Source organism: Camponotus floridanus, unplaced genomic scaffold (genome assembly GCF_003227725.1).
Source record: "Camponotus floridanus strain SB8 unplaced genomic scaffold, Cflo_v7.5 scaffold159, whole genome shotgun sequence".
Taxonomy (NCBI): Eukaryota; Metazoa; Arthropoda; class Insecta; order Hymenoptera; family Formicidae; genus Camponotus; species Camponotus floridanus.
In genome coordinates, this window is record NW_020229280.1 from 325,672 (window position 1) to 344,779 (window position 19,108).

Consider the following 19,108-nt stretch of genomic DNA (forward strand, 5'->3'; position numbering starts at 1 on the left):
ATTGTGCGACAGAGCCGGTGGGATTTACGCGCCTCGGGGTTTAAAAGAGATAGAGATTTTCATATTAAAGCAAATTGCTGAAAATTCGAGCGTCGAAACAATTAATCACGTATAGTGTATCTTTTATAAAATAAGGTAAAAGGAGGTAAAAGAATATTATTTTAATTCATAAAACAGTATTAGTTCAGTTTTTAAAATAAAAATTTATATATTAAAAAGTTATGTAAAGTAATTGTCTTAATTTCCTACAAAAATAATGATATGAAGAATTGCGCCAACTCTAAAAATAAAAAATGGGAAGGCGATCGAAAGATCAAATCTGATGTGATCCTGTCTATCAGTGGGTCGAAATTAAAATTAGTCCATGGATGCCACACATCTCGCGAGATATGGTAAAAACACCAAGAAGTGTACTCATTCAAGCGGCCTGCTCGAAAGACGACTCTCTTAAAACACCTCATGCTGTACCAAAGAAAAAAGAAGATGTACGCGAACATTTAGGTCAAAAAAAATAATAAAAAAATCATAGAATTAAGATTAAAATGTTACTCATGAATTAAATTGAAGAAAATAAGTACATTTACAAAAATTGTGAGATTCCAGATATAAACATGTGAGATCTTTAACGTGTGTGTGTCAAATATAAATAACTTTTATAGATGTTACATTGATTCGTCAGTCAGGATAGATAGGGGAACCTAGATTTAATAATTTAGTCCTGACTGGGCTTTACGATAAATATGTTTCTATAAATAAAATTTTAATATACAAATATATTATACATTTATGTGAATGTAAAAGGAGAAAGGGATATGGAATCAGAAGTTTTCGAATAAAATAATGGAAGGAGGAAACTTCTTCTACAGGACTTGAATGCGAACTCTCAATAGAAGTCGGTAGCAGATACTAAGGATTGATAGCGGGAGCGCTGATTAGAAAATTGTGCAATTTCTTGTGATCAGGGCTCATACAAAATGCTGTCTCAGGTATCGAGAAATTGAGTTAGAAAATAGTTTAGTGTATCGCGAGCTAAATTCGAGAGTCTCGCGGTTATTCGCCGCCTCCTCAGGATCGCTGAGATACTCAAAGTCGTGAGAATCTTCCTCGAGGTCGGGTAGGCCTTCCGCAAAATCTTCGAAAGCCTCGTCGAAATCTAACGATTCCTGAAAATCATCGAATTCTGATGGAGAAAAGAATCGGAGTCAAGGGTAACATGTATGGAAAAGAAGACCTCGGGATGAAGGAATACGTTCTGAAAGAGGAAAAAGGTGAAGGAGTAGGTGAAGGGGATGCTCCGGAAAGAAGACTGATGGAAAATAGCTAGGTGCAAGGATAGGAGAAAGAAGTGAAGAGCAATTGTGTTGTTAGAATTTAAAATACTATTGTTTTCTAATTTTTTAAATTTATATTTTAAATTATTATTATTGAAAGAGCCAGAGGTGGTAACTTTTTATAAGCCAATGGGTGCTTATCATCCCGATTCTGATAATTTTAAAACCGCTTTGATGCTCAACCTCGACTTATAACAAGACACTAAAAATACTATAATTAAATTAATTTCCATTAAGTACTTTCCGAGTTATGAGGGTTGAAATTATTTCTTAATTTTACATAAACCGTAAAATATCTTGTAAAATATTCATTTTTCGATTATCTTACCTTACTAATACTTTTATATACAAAATAATAGGAGGAATCAATTGGTGTAAAGAAAACACATAATTGTTTCGAAAAAAAATGCAATTAACAATTACATTTTTTTTTTTTTTCAAAAAATCGTCACTAATATATAGTTCTACTAAAAATTTTGCAATTATAAAAAATTCTGTAATTCTGCATTAGAGAACATTTTATGAAGAGCTATTATTCTATTTTAAGGCTATTATTCTCAGATAATCTGTAATATTATTCGTTATATACTTATCGTAAAATCTTTTTCCGATTAGAGTGAAGAATCATTTTCATCGGAAGGATCGGCCACTTCGGAAGGATCTTCGGGATCTATGGAAAATTCTGGAAGCGAGGTGGCCTGTGACATCACTCTGATCGAAAGACTTATACGCTCTCATCCTATCTGGTTTCTGCCAGGCATCCAGAGAGCCGGTGCCTTTCACTTATTGCAAGGCAAAGAGGAAGGGGTGAGTGTGTGCGCTTATATAAATCGTAAATTAAAATTAGAAATTTAATCTTTGTATCATATCCGAAATAAAATAAATGTAATTGGAAACAAATAGTTTCTGAAAGAATTAAAATTAATTCTAGTAACTGTTATATATGCTATATATATTATTAAAATTACGACATTATATATACATATGTAGTGTTGTAATTTTAAGCTAGTAGTATATACAATAAAAGTAGCATATATAATAAAAAATAATTTGTGATGAAAAGTTGATGGTTGATTTAAAAAAATACACATTTTGAATGTGATATAATCATAGCAATTAATATAAGAATGAAAAATTTTCAACATTTATCACTTTTTAAATTTTTTGTTACAACGATTTTTTGTATGCTTAGGAATCCGCATTTTAATCTTTGTAAAATATGTTTTTCTCTGAAATAGCTTTGCGAATAAAATAAGAATAAAATAAGAGAAAGATATTACAGTTTTTTCTAATCTAATAATTCTTAAATATTTAATTTGAAATATCATCTTACATTTTTCGATATAAAAATTTATAAAGTTATTTGTATATTCTTAAGAATTATCAATAGTTATGTGAGTAAAGTTATTGATATTATATAATAAGAACAAGAATATTACGTTAAGAAATAAAAAAATGAATTTTTGTAAAGATGTGTGTTTTAGGGTTAATAACAGATATTTACTATATATTATAATCTAAATATTGTAAATGTAAAAATTTAGAATTTATATATTGATTACTTTTAATTGATTGCTGAGATAGAATTGAGCATATGCGTACAGTGTTGAAATATTTCAATTTATAATATACGTTTTTTTTTTGTAACAGATATATATTCTTTTTCAATTCATACGTATATATACAGGATTTTCGTCCTATCATGTGCCAAAGAAAAATCATAAGTAAATCTTGTTAAACCGAACTAAAAAAATCTTATACCATTTTGCAAACAATTACATGAAATTTCGAGATATTATATTAAGTAAAAAAAATATATATACACTACTCAAAAAAATAGGGAACATTTTTTATACACTAAAAATTGGGCTATTTTCAAATCGCTGAAACTCGTCGAAAAATCATCATAGACAAAAAATTAAAAAAACATTTTGAAGCTTGAAGTTTCAACTTTAACGCTCAATTGACGATTTAAAAAAATTTTATCTTCCTTCTATGTGTCTTTAAAAAAGAACATTGTTTAGTTAAAATTATGTATGTTTAACATAATGTATATTTAACACGCCGCAACTTGATAAAAAAATTTTTCTCGCGAAATTCAACTAAAATTCTATAAACTACAACATTTTGCCTACAAAACGCTTTTTTTAAAATTTTCTTACGATTTTTTTTGACCGAATAATACGATTTTGAAAATAAACCAGTACTTTTTGGATATTAAAAAACTTTTATTTTATGCGAGCCCCGTGGAATTCAAAGTTTTTGAGAATTTTTCCACTTCAAATTTAAATATTATATTTATAAAGAAGCAATTAAATCTTATTGTCACATATCATTCCGCCTTATCTCATCCTTCTCTTTATATCAGGCATTATTATCTTCTCTCTGAATGGAAGGTATCATTTTCGCTCGACACCATTTTCCTCTATCCACATTAACATTTGCTGCTGCATGCCTCGAAACAATGAACGCGAGTGTTGTGTACTTTTAACGTTCGGATGGATTGTAAAGAAGAAACCGCACTACTCCCAGAGTGACGGAAAACTATGTCAATGTTTGAATTGTTGCGAAATTATGCTGGGAAAATTTTTTACATACTTACATAAATCGAGACAGCAAGGTCGATGAAGTACATACGTAACTCGTCATTACGGGCATAATTGATTTTATATTTACATAGAATATGACATTAATACGTATAATGGAAGCGTTCTTAAATATAACTTCACGAGACTATAATCTAAGACCCAAAAAAAATTTCTAAAATTTATTTTATATTTTTTATAATTTTTTTTACAATTCTATAATAATTATGCTCGATATTCTTTGCGGTATAAAAAGATAAATAAAATTGTACAATAAATAGGTAACAGGTAAATATTAATTAATCCTTTCGTACCTCCGACTTTTCCAAAAGAGATATGTTTTATATGAAGAGTTTTATAGGTTTTATAGGTTTTATAGGTTTTATAGATTTTATAGGTTTTATAGTTTTTATAGGTTTTTGGAGGTGCTGATTCCAAATTTACCATCAAAATTTAAATTCAAAATGGCAGATTCAAGATAGCGACTATAAAAAACTTAAATATCAATATATTTAAAATATAAGCTTAGATTTTATTTTTAGATTTTTTATAAATATATATTATGTTTTTTCCTGAATATACACACACATGTACGATTCGTAGCGTTATTATACACTTTTTTTTTCAAGCGACGCATTTGCCGCGAGACTTGGATGCCCATCGCACGCGTCGTCTTACTTTGATTACACATATAAAATAATATTATAATATTTATCATAACAATATTTATATTTATATTTATATTATAATATTTATCATAACAAAGTTATAATCACATTTAAATAAAACCTTAAGTTTATAATTAGCGCATAAATTCTATAATTTTTTTATTAATATACGGTTAAGCTTGATTCTTTCAAAAGTTTGATTTTCCGCAAAATTTAGATAATTATATTTTATTGTAAACATTATTCATTTCAAAGTGCGCGATTTTTTTACATGTAGCTTGAACTTTCTTCTTTAAAACAAGCTGAGGTAAAAGTTGATATAATTATTTGTTTAAAAGTTATGATTTTTTTCGTAGATGGGACATATATGTCCCGAAGGTACGAAAGTGTTAAGATAGTCATATATCCTTATATATATATACAAGTACATGTATACAAGTATATAGTACAAGTATAAATAATTATTAAAGTTCCACAAATTCAATAATATTAGAATCTTTCTAACGAAAGATGAATAAAACAGATACAAAATAAAACAGATGATAAATTCTCTTATTATAAATAATTTAAAAATTTGTTAGTGTTATTAAAGAGATTGAATGAGAAATATTAGAGCAATAAAATTCCAAATATGTTGCGTAATATATCTCCCGATAAGATTAATGAAGAAATCGATTAAAACACAGACAAAATGCTTATTGTCTTTATTCACATTTATATTTAATTTTTTTGCTTTTTTTTTCTATAACACTTCTATAATGGCGCGTAAAGCTCTGCGCTGTAATCAGCGTAGAAATGATTGCGAGCAAACGATGAGACACTGCTCTTTTGCCATTGCTTCCCCTCCGATGCATTGTTTTATTCCTTTGTTAATTATCCTTTGTCATTTCATCCTCCGTCTTTTCTGCTGTCTCCTGGTCTCTAACGAATTGTACCAAAAAACAATGCGCCTCACAGTTATTTTTTATATAGATGAGTTGTGATTCTCTTTTCGTTCTACCTAAAAATTTTTAGTTCAAGAATTTTGTAATTTTTTGTTAAAGATCTGTTGTCTTTTTGTTATTTTTATTTTAATTTAAGAAATTTTATTCTTTTTAGAAATTTATTCTTTGTAAAAATTTTATTTTTTATTACATGATTTTATCTCTTTTCGATTTTTTCTACGTGAAAAAGAGAGAGTTTCGAAAATTATAAAAATAAGAAAGAACTAATATATGTAATATTTCTCTCATCTATTTTCATTTTATATCTATTCTTGATTATATACATCAAAAAAATAAGAAAATTAAAAAAACGTTATAGTAGATGTTATTAGAATTTTTAAACATCCTTTTGGATTTTGAATTGCATCTTATTATCTTCAAGTCTCTTTATCAAGAAAAAAAACAGAAAAACAGGAAAAATTTAATCACAATAAATACAAAATATAATATGTAATTAAAACAAATGATGTTAATATTTGATTAATATTTAATATACATTTTTGTGTGTGTTGCAGAATTTTGTGGTGCGACAATCAAGTCAGAGTGACACAATGGCTCTCTCGGTGAGATTACCGGCCGGGAAAGGACCATACATTGAACATTATTTGATCCAGGCCAACAAGGGCAAGCTGAGCTTGGAAACGAGCGAGAATAGATTCGACAATATCCCTTCACTGATTGCTCACTATTCGCAATGTTGGTGAGTGCCTTGTTCTCTTTTCTTATTTATTATAGATTTCCGCCACACGGAAATGACATATGTGGTATTGTCCTTCTTTTTTATTTTCTAATCTCAATAAATTTGTATGTCCACAAACTATAGCTCTAATTAGCAACTGTATTCTCTTGTAATCTCATCTCTCACTTTTATCTTCTAATCTCTATAAAATCCTATATGTCACAAACTAGCTTTGTCAACTCTATTCTCTTGTTTCTCACAGTTTTCAAACTTTTCTCTCTAATTAAATTATTTATATTAAATTATATTATAATAATATTAGTAAAAATAAATAAATAAACACACACACACACACACACACACACACACACACATACATATTATATATATATATATATATATATATATATATATATATATGTGTGTATATATATATGTATATGTATATATATAAAATTGTAAGAAAAGTAAAAAGGAAACGTACGTTAGATATATAAAAATGTATTCTTTATCGATTTAAAAATAGAAGAAAATTTAAATAAGAAATTAAGCATTAAAAAAATTAATTATTGGAAAATCGATGTACAATCTATGCATTTTAATCAAGAAAATGAGCTACACATTATTAATTTAATAATGTGGACACTTAATTTAAGATTTCCTTAAGTTATAAAATAAATTTTAATTAATATGATTTATAATTGAAAAAAATTATGTAAATGCTAAATCGTATTCAGATTAAAATAAAGTATCAAAACTTTATGATGTAGTCAAATGATACGGATTACATCTGATAATAAATATAATTAACTCATGTTATGATGAAACAGTTGCTATTTAAAAGTATAAAAATTTTTAGTCGAAATATGGAATATATTATAAGAGAGCAATAAAAAATGTTTATTTTAATATCAAATGTCTTTATTATTTTAATAATCTCAAACATTTTTATTTTTTTAAATAATATAAAAGAATATTGCTTATAAACATTTTTTTGTGAATGGAGATGTATAGAAAATTTTATGATTGTATGTATACATATATACTTCCGCGTCACATATATAAATAAATAATAAACATATACAATTGAAAAAATTTCTTAAATAAAATAGAATGTACTATTTAATTTAAAAAATATATATAACACATATGTATAACACATAATGTTACAATAATATAACACGTATAATATTACAAGGTATTTCATAAGTGGTGGGCAAAATTTCAGGAATGGATTCCTTATGCTTAGAGAAGGAAAAAAAGTTAATCAATATAGGTTCGGAAATTATTAGTTTTTGAGTTATTAAGATTTTGGACAATTAGAGGAAATGTTCAATATGTCCACCTCCTGTCACAAAACAAGCCTCAGCTCGTCGTCTCATTGAATCCCGAACACGTCGAACTTGAAAAACATTGTTGATGCCTTTAAAAGGACTTCTAAGACAAGAAATGAGACAAAATTTTGTATTGCAAAAATCTTAATAACTCAAAAACTAATCATTTCCGGACCTATGTTGATTAACCTATGCTGATTTTTCTTCTTTAAGCATGAGAAATCCATTCCTGAAACTTTGCTTATCACTTATGAAACACCCTGTATATATCAAAGAGAGAGAAAATGATTTAAATGACAACATAATTTCGATTTGTGATTATTTCCGTTTGGCAAGCAGTGATGAGTTACCAGTACAATTGATTCTGCCGAGGGCGATGCGAGAAGCGAAAAATAGGCAGCAATTGTCATCGCTGGCATTACTGGGCCAAGAATTTTGGCGGTATGGTCCTATGGCAAATCCAAAACCACCGGAAAGTAGTAGCAGTAATACTTCTAGTCTCAGCAGTTTCCATGGTGGTAAGAGTAGTTTTTGATATTAATTTAACTCAAATCCGTAAAAAGACTTTTCTAGAAAAGATGAATAAATAGTCAAGTGTATAAAAAAGTGTCCGGGTATTACCAATTCTCTAATAAATCTATTAATAATGAAAAAATTTATTAAACATTTTGTGTGTAACACATGTAATTTAATACTTAAACTTATTAGAAGTTTATATTTGAAACTAAATAGCTTAAAATTAAATAAGAAATATAAACAAAGAAGATTTTTTTATTTTTTTCTTCGCAGGCAATAATAACCACAATAATAACATTAACAATAATGCGGATACACCGACCACGGAGAGTATAGTGCTCAATCTGGCCCCAATATCATCTCAAGATACACGTAAGAGAGACATTGATATTTTTTTTAATTTTTAGCATTCTCTCTTACATTCGTTGTGTTATTGATTGTTAAAATGTTCTTTTTAATCGAAATTATGATTCTATTTTTTTCAGATTTATTTTCTATTTTACTTAAATGTTATGCATAATTAATTTTGTAATATTTTTAAATATATAATTTATATTACATTACTTTAATTACATTATCTCAATTTTTTTATATTACTTATAGATACTTATAGATACTATTTTGAATTACAAAATGTTCAAAAATTAAGAAATTAAGGTATACAAATATATAAAATTGATAGAAAAACTATAATGCTGCAAAAAATTATGTTATCAAATATAGAATTAAATTTAATATAATTTTAAAATGTGAATATAAATCAATAAAAATAAAATGATATAAAGTGAAAAAATATTTTTTTAACATAATTTTAATTAATACTTGGATATTATTAAAGTTTTTTTGAAACATTAATTACGATACTTAATGTAAATTTACTCAGATACTTTCTTATTTATATTTAGAATTATATTTAGAATCGTTTTCAAAAGCTAAATAAGATAAGAGCTAATAACTTGTAACAGATAATTAGCTAAGATCTTACAAGCTGTTCTATAAATAATTTGTTACCTAAAATGAGCTAAATTTTTATAAGCAGACACTCCTTCTCCGACGAACACCGTTAATGCGAATATATCGACATTTGCCTCATCGTTGCCACGTCAGCCGCGTCCAACTCCGCCGAATACCCTCAATCTAACAACCTTCAATGAACCTTTGAATGACAACAAAAGAGATCGAATATTATCACCAGGTGACAAGCTCTCTCACAAATTGATATCGCCAAACCTTGTGCAAAGTATACGATGCCCATCACCAGTGGTTCACAATGTGGAGAACAACGTTTTGAGTCCTGCACAAGATGTTAAGAGCTTTGACATTCTGAAGAGTGGTCTGGATACATCCAAGTCGACGACGATCAATTTCATGAAGAATTCAGAGAAATTTATTTCTACTTCAAGCTTCCATCAAAACAATGCGTCATGCGCTACTTCACCAGAATTAATGGATATTAAGAATATTGTCACTGAAAGTGATAAAACTACGCAAAATATGAAGACACCACCACCACCGCCACCAAGATGGGCCAAACCCGGCATCAGTCAGAATCAAAGTAATTTTACTGTAACTACGACAGTGACCTTCGATATGAATCATGGAAACGGGTTGAATATTTCGCAGGTAAAGTTGAGGAATAATTCTTTCTTAAAATATATAATATAACAAACATTCGCTTTTTTAATTTTTAAACTATATATACATTATACATATATAATTGTACATGTTATGGAATTTTTTTAAATATAATATTTATATCTTCTTATATCTCTCTCATTTTATATTTATAATATTTTATAACATTTTGTTTCTTTTTATCTTGGAATATTTTGTAACATTCTTTTTTATATTTATTTATCTTATAGTATTTTATAATTTTTTTATAGTTTGTTCATCATTATTATTGTTTTTTATATGTTAATTTTTTATTGCACAAAATAAAATAATTAATAATTTTTTAAGAATTAAAGAATTGGAAGAGAGAGAGAGGGGGGGAAGGAAGATATTCCTTTATATTAAAATTATAACAATCTTTTCATCTGTCTGCCAACAGCAAAATACACCGTCGGATCCCAATACGTCACTGCTGAGTCCTCAATCTAACAAATCTCTCATTTCCAACTTCTCTATCAAATCACCTCTTTCACCCACCACTCCAATTTTATCTCCTACCTCCAAGCTAATCTCGAAAACACCTAGCGTACTTTCTCCAAATACTCCCTCCAGCATTAGTAAATCAAAAAGACGGCGTGATCGTGAGAATCGGAAAAACTCCCAGCATTATCAAGAGTCGGATATCTTGGAATCATATTATCGCAGTTCGCCAGCTGACAAAATTTCCGATTACGAGGATATTTGGAATACGACTGACCAATCGACGCAATCGACCTGGAATGATAGATTGAAAAATAACAAGATTGTTTGCACCCCGCAAGATCGTTTAAGGAGTTCTAATGATCGTCTGTTGAGTCCCAAAGAATCTGATAAAAATCTTGTTGGTGAAAAATCAGCGGGAGAACAAATAATTTTGAGAAATGATAGGTTCATTTTAAAAAGTGATAAGCTAGGGTGCAAGGAAATGACAAGTCCGGAGTTTAGTAGTTTCAAACCTGTTCCAGAAATGAAAAGTCCTGATCAGAGTTCATTAGAGGAGAATGGAATAGGAAAGAGACCTGATCTGCTATCCAGAGTTTGTAAGTATGTTTATTATACAGAATAGCGTATAGAAATTATGTTGTAATAAATCTATCTGGAAAAAAAGAATTAATTTTAATTAAATAAAAGAATTTTAAGATAAAGATATCCTTGAATATAAAATGTGTACATTTTTATTTTTCATTAGATTATTCTGAAAATTTATTAATATTACTAAAATTTTATAAATTTTATAAATTATTATTAAAATTACTAAAATTTTATATATTATTATAGAAGAGAAATAAATATTATAGTGAATCATTTTATGATATACTATTATATTGAAAGTCTGTAATTTATTTTAATATATTTTAGTCATTCAGATTAAAAATTTTTCTTTTAATTTTTTGCATTGTTTTGCAATTAGATTTTTTTCTCAAATGTTTAATTATTTAATTAGTTGATATTTAATTAGTTAATATTCAATTATTGAACTTTTTCAAGCTTTTGCAAAATTTTGTTTAAAGACTTTTTAAAATTATATCTTTTTGTTCTTATTTCTATAGGCAGTGCCAATTCATTGAATAGTCCAAACACAGTGACGCCTCCGAGAAATAAATTAGGCCTTGTCCTGGCAAATTCGGAGAGTAATAGCCCTCTGACTCCAGAATCTAAACAGAGTAGTCCCTTTTATGCTGAACCAGCCGATGCTATTGCTCAGAATGTTGCTATAATTCCGAGGAGGCGACCAAACAGAAATAATCCAGTGATAAATAAATATCGACATAGCGAACCAGGTTGGTTACAAGCTCCGACAGGAAATAACGCTAATCAATTGCACCCTATCGACTGCTGGGAAGAACCCTCTGAGGAAACGGAAGATAAGACGCCATTAATTTCATCATCGGTCGACAACCTGGCGAGGAGATTAGGTCAAACTAGAGAGACGAAGAAAATTCCCCGGGCGAAACCCGTTCAACCACCGAAGATAAGAGCTAAGGTGTTTAATGATACTTCTTGGACAGTAGATTCCAGTTGGGAATTTATCGGTAAGTAAAAGAACCAAAATGTGTATATATGTGTGAATATATATGTTAGCCACATAATAACAAATTCCCAATTATTCCGGATAGGCAATGATACGGAGGAGCCAGACGGCGAGCCAGACTACGATTGTGATACTGACTATAACGGTGATAATGTTGCGAGAAAATTTCCTGGTGACGACGAGTGCAATAGAAACATTATTGGAGATACTTTGACAGTTCAGAGTTTAATCCTGCAACGGTAAGTCTCTTAACATAGAAGAGAATCATAAGATATACAGGATGTCATGAAAGTGAGTCTGATTTTTAAAAATTAAGATAGATTTTTTTAAATTTATTTCTCGTTAATTATTGCGAATATTGCATAACTGTACAAGACTTTTCTTCTAACTTTCAGCCAATCTACCTTAATTTTTAAAAGTCAGGCTCCCTTTCATGATACCCTGTATATACAAAATTATAAAGTTTCATGATACTTTTATTTTTATTTTACATTTTCAATCAATTTTTTTTAAATGTAGAATATGTATTTTCCCCTGATTAGTTGATATCCAATAATGGATTATTGTATATTTGCTATTTAATTGTCCTATATTTAAATATATAAAGCCAAAGTCTTAGAACATTTTATCTCTTACAATAGCTAAAATTAAAATTAAAATTATTAAATTAAAGTATATTTACATGTTATCATCTCTTATAATGTAGAAAGCTTTTAATAAAGAATAATCATGTAACATTATAATTTCGAAAATTCTGTATAAATTATAAGAATAAAAAAATGCAATAAAAAAATTGAGATTCTCTGAAAGTTCAATTTTTTTTAAGACTTTAAGCTCTATATATCTAAATTAGGACAATTAAATACACAATAATCCATTAATCGCGATTTCCACAAGGATGCTAAAGATTATACAAATTATTTCAAATCTTCTTCAAAATCAAATAATTTTTTTCTAAAATATTTGTTTGCCAAGATATTTTCACAGAAATGTTTATGATAAAATTTAACATTTTAGTATGATTTTGATGTTTTCATTTTGTATATAAGAACAAATACTAAAAGGCGAAAATATCTCAAAATGAAATATTTTTTAAAACAGTTAGAAGCCTTGGGATTAATTAGAAATAATTAATAACGCGATCTTTGAATCTTACAGGTTTCCGGAATTATTTAAATCGCCGGACACTTGTGAATCTTTATATAGCGACCGAAATTCCTCATATGATAATGTAGAAAAGCGAAACATGGATCGCGAAGATACACCAGACTCACAGAAAGATTGCACGTATGATCCTTCTGAATGGGAAACTATGTTGGATACGGACGTGGAAACAGACATGGAAAAGATCAAACGAAATAAAAGTTTTAAAGAACGATTGGATCCTCTTTTGTGTAAGTTTTATATCTCTTTTTTATAATAAATTGATTGAATAGTTTGAAAATTTTGCAAAAAATTTGGCAAAAAATTATTTTTAATATTTATCATATTTGATATTGTTTACAAAATTGTATAGGACTTTTTAATTCGGTTTAACGAGACTACTCGCTTTATGATTTTTCCTATTTGCACTATGCTATATTTTCTACATTCATAAGATATATAGGCAACTGTAGTTGTAAAACAAGTAAATAATCAGAAAAATTTTTCATGAGAACATCGAATATTTTTCTTTAAAATTTAAAAATTCGAAAAATAAGATACAATAAATAGCAAGAAATAAAGAAACGAAACTAACTTTTTGCTTTCAAAATTATTCTTTTCTACTTTGTGTTTGTTTAAAAAATCTATTTAAAAATCTATTTAATGATGTAAACAATTTTAAAAAAATTATACACTATTTTCCAATCTATTTTATATTCAATTATTACATTTAATAATATATAAATCACATTAATTTAAATCTTAATTATAATTTATATTTCATCCAGATTATTAAACAAATTATTTGCTTAATAATCTGGATCCTTTATTCGGTTTCAGAATATTAAATAGATTTTTCTTAATTGAATGGGTAAATAGGAAATAATTCATTTATTGCACGTATTAAAATATTCTGATGTCAAATGTATGTAAAATAATTGTATGTATATTATTGAGATAAATATTTAAGGAACGTCTAATAAAAAACACTAATAGATGTTTTTTAAAGCCATTTTTTCTTATCTTTTTCAAACTTTTTTTATATTTTCAAAGTTTATTTATTAAATTTAAAACGGTGTCTGCTTTTGTAGCAAAACGCGTTTTAATATTACAAATACGTTGCACCGTAACATTGCTACAATCTTACATTGCAATATTCCTAAAAGCGGGCATTTTAACGTTGCTGCAATTCAACAACAATGATGAAGCAACATTTTGCAGTGAATTGGCAACGTTGCAATATTGCGGTGATTGCTACAATATGTATGCAATCTTTGTGTGCTGTATGGGCGCGAATATAATTATTCTGATATAAAATATATCATTTTCTTTCTATTCTAAGATTCTGAAAATAATTTTCATCTTTTTTTTTATATATAGCACCACCACGAGTACAAGCACTTTCGAAAAATCGTGATCAACAAAATGGAACCGGGGCAGCTATTAGAGCTTACGCTCTTCAACTTGCGGCAGACAAAACGACAACCTTTTCGCAAAATATCGACAATTTTATTCAGTGCACGCGGGAAAGTAAAGAAGTGACTCCTCATGTGGTGATGCGCAACATGCGGCAATTCATGTCGGGTATGAAGAATTATTTGGTCAAGCATGGTGAGCGCGAGTTTGAAAAAGAGGTAGAGAAGGAGCGATTAAAGTTGCGGCCAAATGAATTCCTCAATCTCGATGCAATCCTCGAAGATGTGATGATGGGTCTAGTCGTGAGGCCTCTGCGTGAGCATGTTTGTCGGTTGTTCATTGATTACTATGTTGCTACTGGTGTGCTACAGACTTTGGCAGAGAACATTCAGCACGCTCAGGGCAAGACCATTCATGATCTCGGCGTTCGAGTAAGTAGCTCTCACATACAAGGTGTAACTGAAAAAGTGGAAAATATTGCAATGGTGGATTCAGGATACAAAAATAAAAGAAAAAGTTCATATAACATATGTCCGATATGATCTTATTTTCAAGTTATAGCTTCTTTCAACAGAATTAAGATAGTTAAGTAACAGGAAGTGCTCAAAATAACTACCTCTAACTTAAATACAGGCTTCAACATGTCTCATCATAGATTGTCTGACTTTTTTAAAAATTTCGAGTATTGCTCGAATTTTCCGGCAAACATCTTCAACACGTTGACGAAGTATCTCAACGTTATCACGGATGTTTTGTATATATGTTTATATGAACTTTTTTTCTTATTTTTGTGTCCTAAACTCACCATTGTAATACTTCCCATTTTTTAGGATACACACTGTATATATATATATATATATATATATATATATATATATATATGTCCTAGGCTGTGACCACCTGTACACCCTTTTTAAAATGAAAATAAATGGCTTTTATCACAAATCACGAACAATTTTTGAAGTAAATCAGGTACGCTCTATCAAATGGTGATATTTTCAACTTTTCCGACCGAAAATACGCCATCCGGATCGGAAGTTGAATTTTTGTAGGGAAACCTGATACTTTTTATTACAGATTCGAATTGTACGTGAAAAAAATAAGAAACTTTTGTATCAAACGTTTTTTCTAAAAGTCCCTCTGTCAATTTTAAAATTGTCAATTTTACTATGTTCCTCTAAAAAAATTGAATTTCCGATCCAGATGGAGTATTTCCGGTCGGAATCAAAAGTTGAAAATATCACTATTTGATAGAGCGTACCCGATTTACTTAAAAATTGTTCGCGACTTTTTATAAAAGCCATTTATTTTCATTTTAAAAGGGGTATACGAGTGGTCTGGGACATCCTGTATATATGTAGATATAACTTTATATATGAAATTAATTAAATATTTATTACATTAAAAATGACAAAAAATTTACAAATTTATATTTATATTTCATATTTCATATTATTTTATTATTTACTTTTATATTTGTTATCTCAATCTATACCATATTTATTTATATAATTTGCCTTTGTGTGTGCAGTCGAAGATCGTTCCCCCTTCAGAGGAAAATCTGGAACGCATTCTCAAGTGCATTGAGCGATTACAAAGAGCTGACTCACCTCTTGAAAAACTGGAGCATTTATTGACAGCCATTTCGGCCATCTTCAACTCTGTAAGTATTTTCGCAATTTTTCTTAAGCGTATTAGCAAAATTATAAATATGAAATTCTATATTTTATCAATTTTTGTTATCAAAACTTTTTGTTAATATTTTTGATTTTCAATATTTTCTCAAAATCAATATATGTATATCAATACATATTCTTATTTCCTTTTTATAATTTTTTCATTTATTATAATTTTTTTATTTATATTACTGAAATTATTTGTAATAACTTTATAAAATTATAATTAAAAATTATATTATTTTTAATTATAAGTATAAGTATAAAATAATAAATATAAGTATCAAAATCATATAATTAATTAAAATTAAAAGTTTAATTATAAATATTATTTTTATTTAATTGTGATTTTATTTTTATTATAGGTGAAGCAAGCTAACTCTGGTCGACACATTACGCTGGGTGCCGATGATCTTTTGCCATTGGTAATCTGGGTTTTGGTACGCGGCAAAGTAGTGGACGCGGAAATCGAGGCCGAATATATGTGGGGTCTATTGCATGCTTCTTTGTTAAATGGCGAAGGCGGCTATTATTTGACAACGCTATCAAGCGCGGTGCATGTTTTAAAGACTTTCATGTCTAGTCAGGGCACCATGTCTACACTGAATGTAAGCAACAAATATCATTAAATATGTCTCGTAATTCTCAAATTGTTAATATATATATATATATATATATATATATATATATATATATATATATATATATGGGGCGTTCCACGCCAAATCGGACACCATTTAGCTTTTGCATCGCCGATTTTTTTGAAAATTTTTTATGTTTTAGTATTGGTTGAAAGAGACCTCCATGATTTTTTTCAATTTTTTTTGTCGAATGGTTTTCATGATATCGATTTTTCAAAAATTACGTTACTTTTTTTTTAGACGTCCATAAGTTTGCGAAAAATTGGCCAAATGGAACGTTTTTTTTTTTGAAATTTTTCTTTTTAAACGCACTTTTGATAAAAAATATTGAAAAAATTTTTCAAACCGTATTTCTATAAGATTTTCAAGTTTTAAATATAAATTGTTGATTTACAAAAAACACGTACTGATCGATTTTCTTAAAAATTTTTTGTAAAAAACTGTCATTCATTCCACAACTTTTAAGCCTAAATAGATAATGGAATAACGATGGGATCTATTTTTTTTCGATTTTTCTATTTCCATATTTAAGTTATCCTTGTTGAAAAATATCTGAAAAAAAAAAATACTATACACAGGAGCTACTATTAATAATTATCTGACACATAGTGATTATTAATTAGTTCATAGATTGATTTCAGGAAAAAGATACAGGCAAAATAAAGTACTTATTATGCTTGATAAAGTTTTTTTTATTCAGTAGCATTTATTTTCTCACACGTTTAAATATTTTATAAATTCGAGATTCAACAGATAACGAAAATTCTTTCAATCTCAAAGTGTCTTCTCCGTCTGGAATTACACAATGATATTTTTGCGTCCCTGTTATTGTCTTTGCTCTCATATATCGTTTCTCTAATGATTCTTTGGCTCGAATGTAATCTTCGTTAGAGAAGAATTGAGCATAAATATTTGGCAAAGAATTTGGTTTTATTGCCCAGTCATATAATTGTGGAGGAGTTGAAATTTGTATATATTGTGGTTTATTCAAATAAAAATTATCGGTCATCGTTCATTAAATGATTAAGATATATCTATTTTATTTAATAAATAACAATGACCGTTGCCGGTGAGCCTGAAAAAAAGATTAATATTTATTTTCAACACGGATAATTAAAATATGGAAATAAAAAAATCGAAAAAAAATAGATCCCATCGTTATCCCATTATCTACTTAGGCTTAAAAGTTGTGGAATGAATGACAGTTTTTTACAAAAAATTTTTAAGAAAATCGATCAGTACGTGTTTTTGGTAAATCAACAATTTATATTTAAAACTTGAAAATCTTATAGAAATACGGTTTGAAAAATTTTTTCGATATTTTTTATTAAAAGTGCGTTTAAAAAGAAAAATTTCAAAAAAAAAACGTCCCATTTGGCCCATTTTTCGCAAACTTATGGACTAAAAAAAAAGTAACGTAATTTTTGAAAAATCGATATCTTGAAAACGATTCGACAAAAAAAATTGAAAAATATCATGAAGGCCTCTTTCAACCAATACTAAACATAAAAAATTTTCAAAAAAATCGGCGATGCAAAAGCTAAATGGTGTCCGATTTGGCGTGGAACGCCCCATATATATATATATATATATATATATATATATATATATATATATATATATATAGAGTGTCCGTATCTGCATAAAAAAAAAACCATAAGTAGTTCTTGTTAAACCGAACTAAAAAGTTATATACTATTTTGAAATCCATCATGTAAAATACTCACGCTTCGACGCGCGCCTACACATTTATCGCTCCTCCGCTCCCCAATCATCGCTTCGCCGCGCGCCGCCATTATGTTACAAATATGCAATTAACAATTATATATTTTTTCTTAAAAATGTGTTTTTTTTACATCAATTGATTCTTCACATTATTTTGTGCTTAGTAAAGTAAAAGTATTGAAATAATCGGAAAATGAACATTTTACTAGATATTTTACGATTTATGTAAAATTAAAAAATTATTTCAAGTTTCATAATTCGAAAAGTACTTAACGAAAAAACATTTAATAATAGTGTTTTGGAAAGCTCTCGAAATAAGCTACAAGAATGTGTAATGAAAAATAAGAGGTTCCATTTGAGAAATTAAAGGTAACTTTTGCGTGACTTTCAAACGATTATCCAAGGTTAAATAATTGTTACCATCTTATGTCCCCTTGGAAACCATACAATTTTTGTCTAAAACATTTTTTTGTATCTTTCATATTTTTTAAAATATTTGCTTGTTAAGATTAATATGAATCACCCGATATATATATATATATATATATATATATATATATATATATATATATATAGTATATTTAAAGCATTGAATTGTCTTGAGAAAATTTAAATATATTACATTTTAATTAGATATCTTTTTCTTTAGGGATGTGGAACACCTGATTGTTCATCTGTATTGCGAATTTTGGTACCGGATGAACTGCACGGTTCCTTAAACACTAG

General features: G+C 28.1%; 1 protein-coding gene across 8 annotated transcripts in view; it reads left to right on the top strand.

The window, feature by feature from the left end:
- The window catches only part of LOC105250573 (protein sprint), a 142,255-nt gene that overhangs the window by 121,967 nt on the left and 1,180 nt on the right, over positions 1 to 19,108 (top strand). For 7 of the 8 annotated variants that reach the window (XM_025406859.1, XM_025406862.1, XM_025406865.1 and 4 more), the window contains 13 exons: positions 1,947 to 2,138; positions 6,083 to 6,267; positions 7,920 to 8,098; positions 8,370 to 8,468; positions 9,136 to 9,719; positions 10,150 to 10,789; positions 11,300 to 11,782; positions 11,867 to 12,020; positions 12,940 to 13,175; positions 14,305 to 14,771; positions 15,872 to 16,003; positions 16,382 to 16,624; positions 19,032 to 19,108. The exon at positions 19,032 to 19,108 is cut by the window's right edge and continues 116 nt beyond it. In XM_025406859.1, the coding sequence (XP_025262644.1) occupies positions 1,947 to 2,138; positions 6,083 to 6,267; positions 7,920 to 8,098; positions 8,370 to 8,468; positions 9,136 to 9,719; positions 10,150 to 10,789; positions 11,300 to 11,782; positions 11,867 to 12,020; positions 12,940 to 13,175; positions 14,305 to 14,771; positions 15,872 to 16,003; positions 16,382 to 16,624; positions 19,032 to 19,108 (3,671 nt within the window). The remainder of the gene's footprint in view (positions 1 to 1,946; positions 2,139 to 6,082; positions 6,268 to 7,919; positions 8,099 to 8,369; positions 8,469 to 9,135; positions 9,720 to 10,149; positions 10,790 to 11,299; positions 11,783 to 11,866; positions 12,021 to 12,939; positions 13,176 to 14,304; positions 14,772 to 15,871; positions 16,004 to 16,381; positions 16,625 to 19,031) is intronic. The other variant, XM_025406864.1, reaches the window with a different exon arrangement.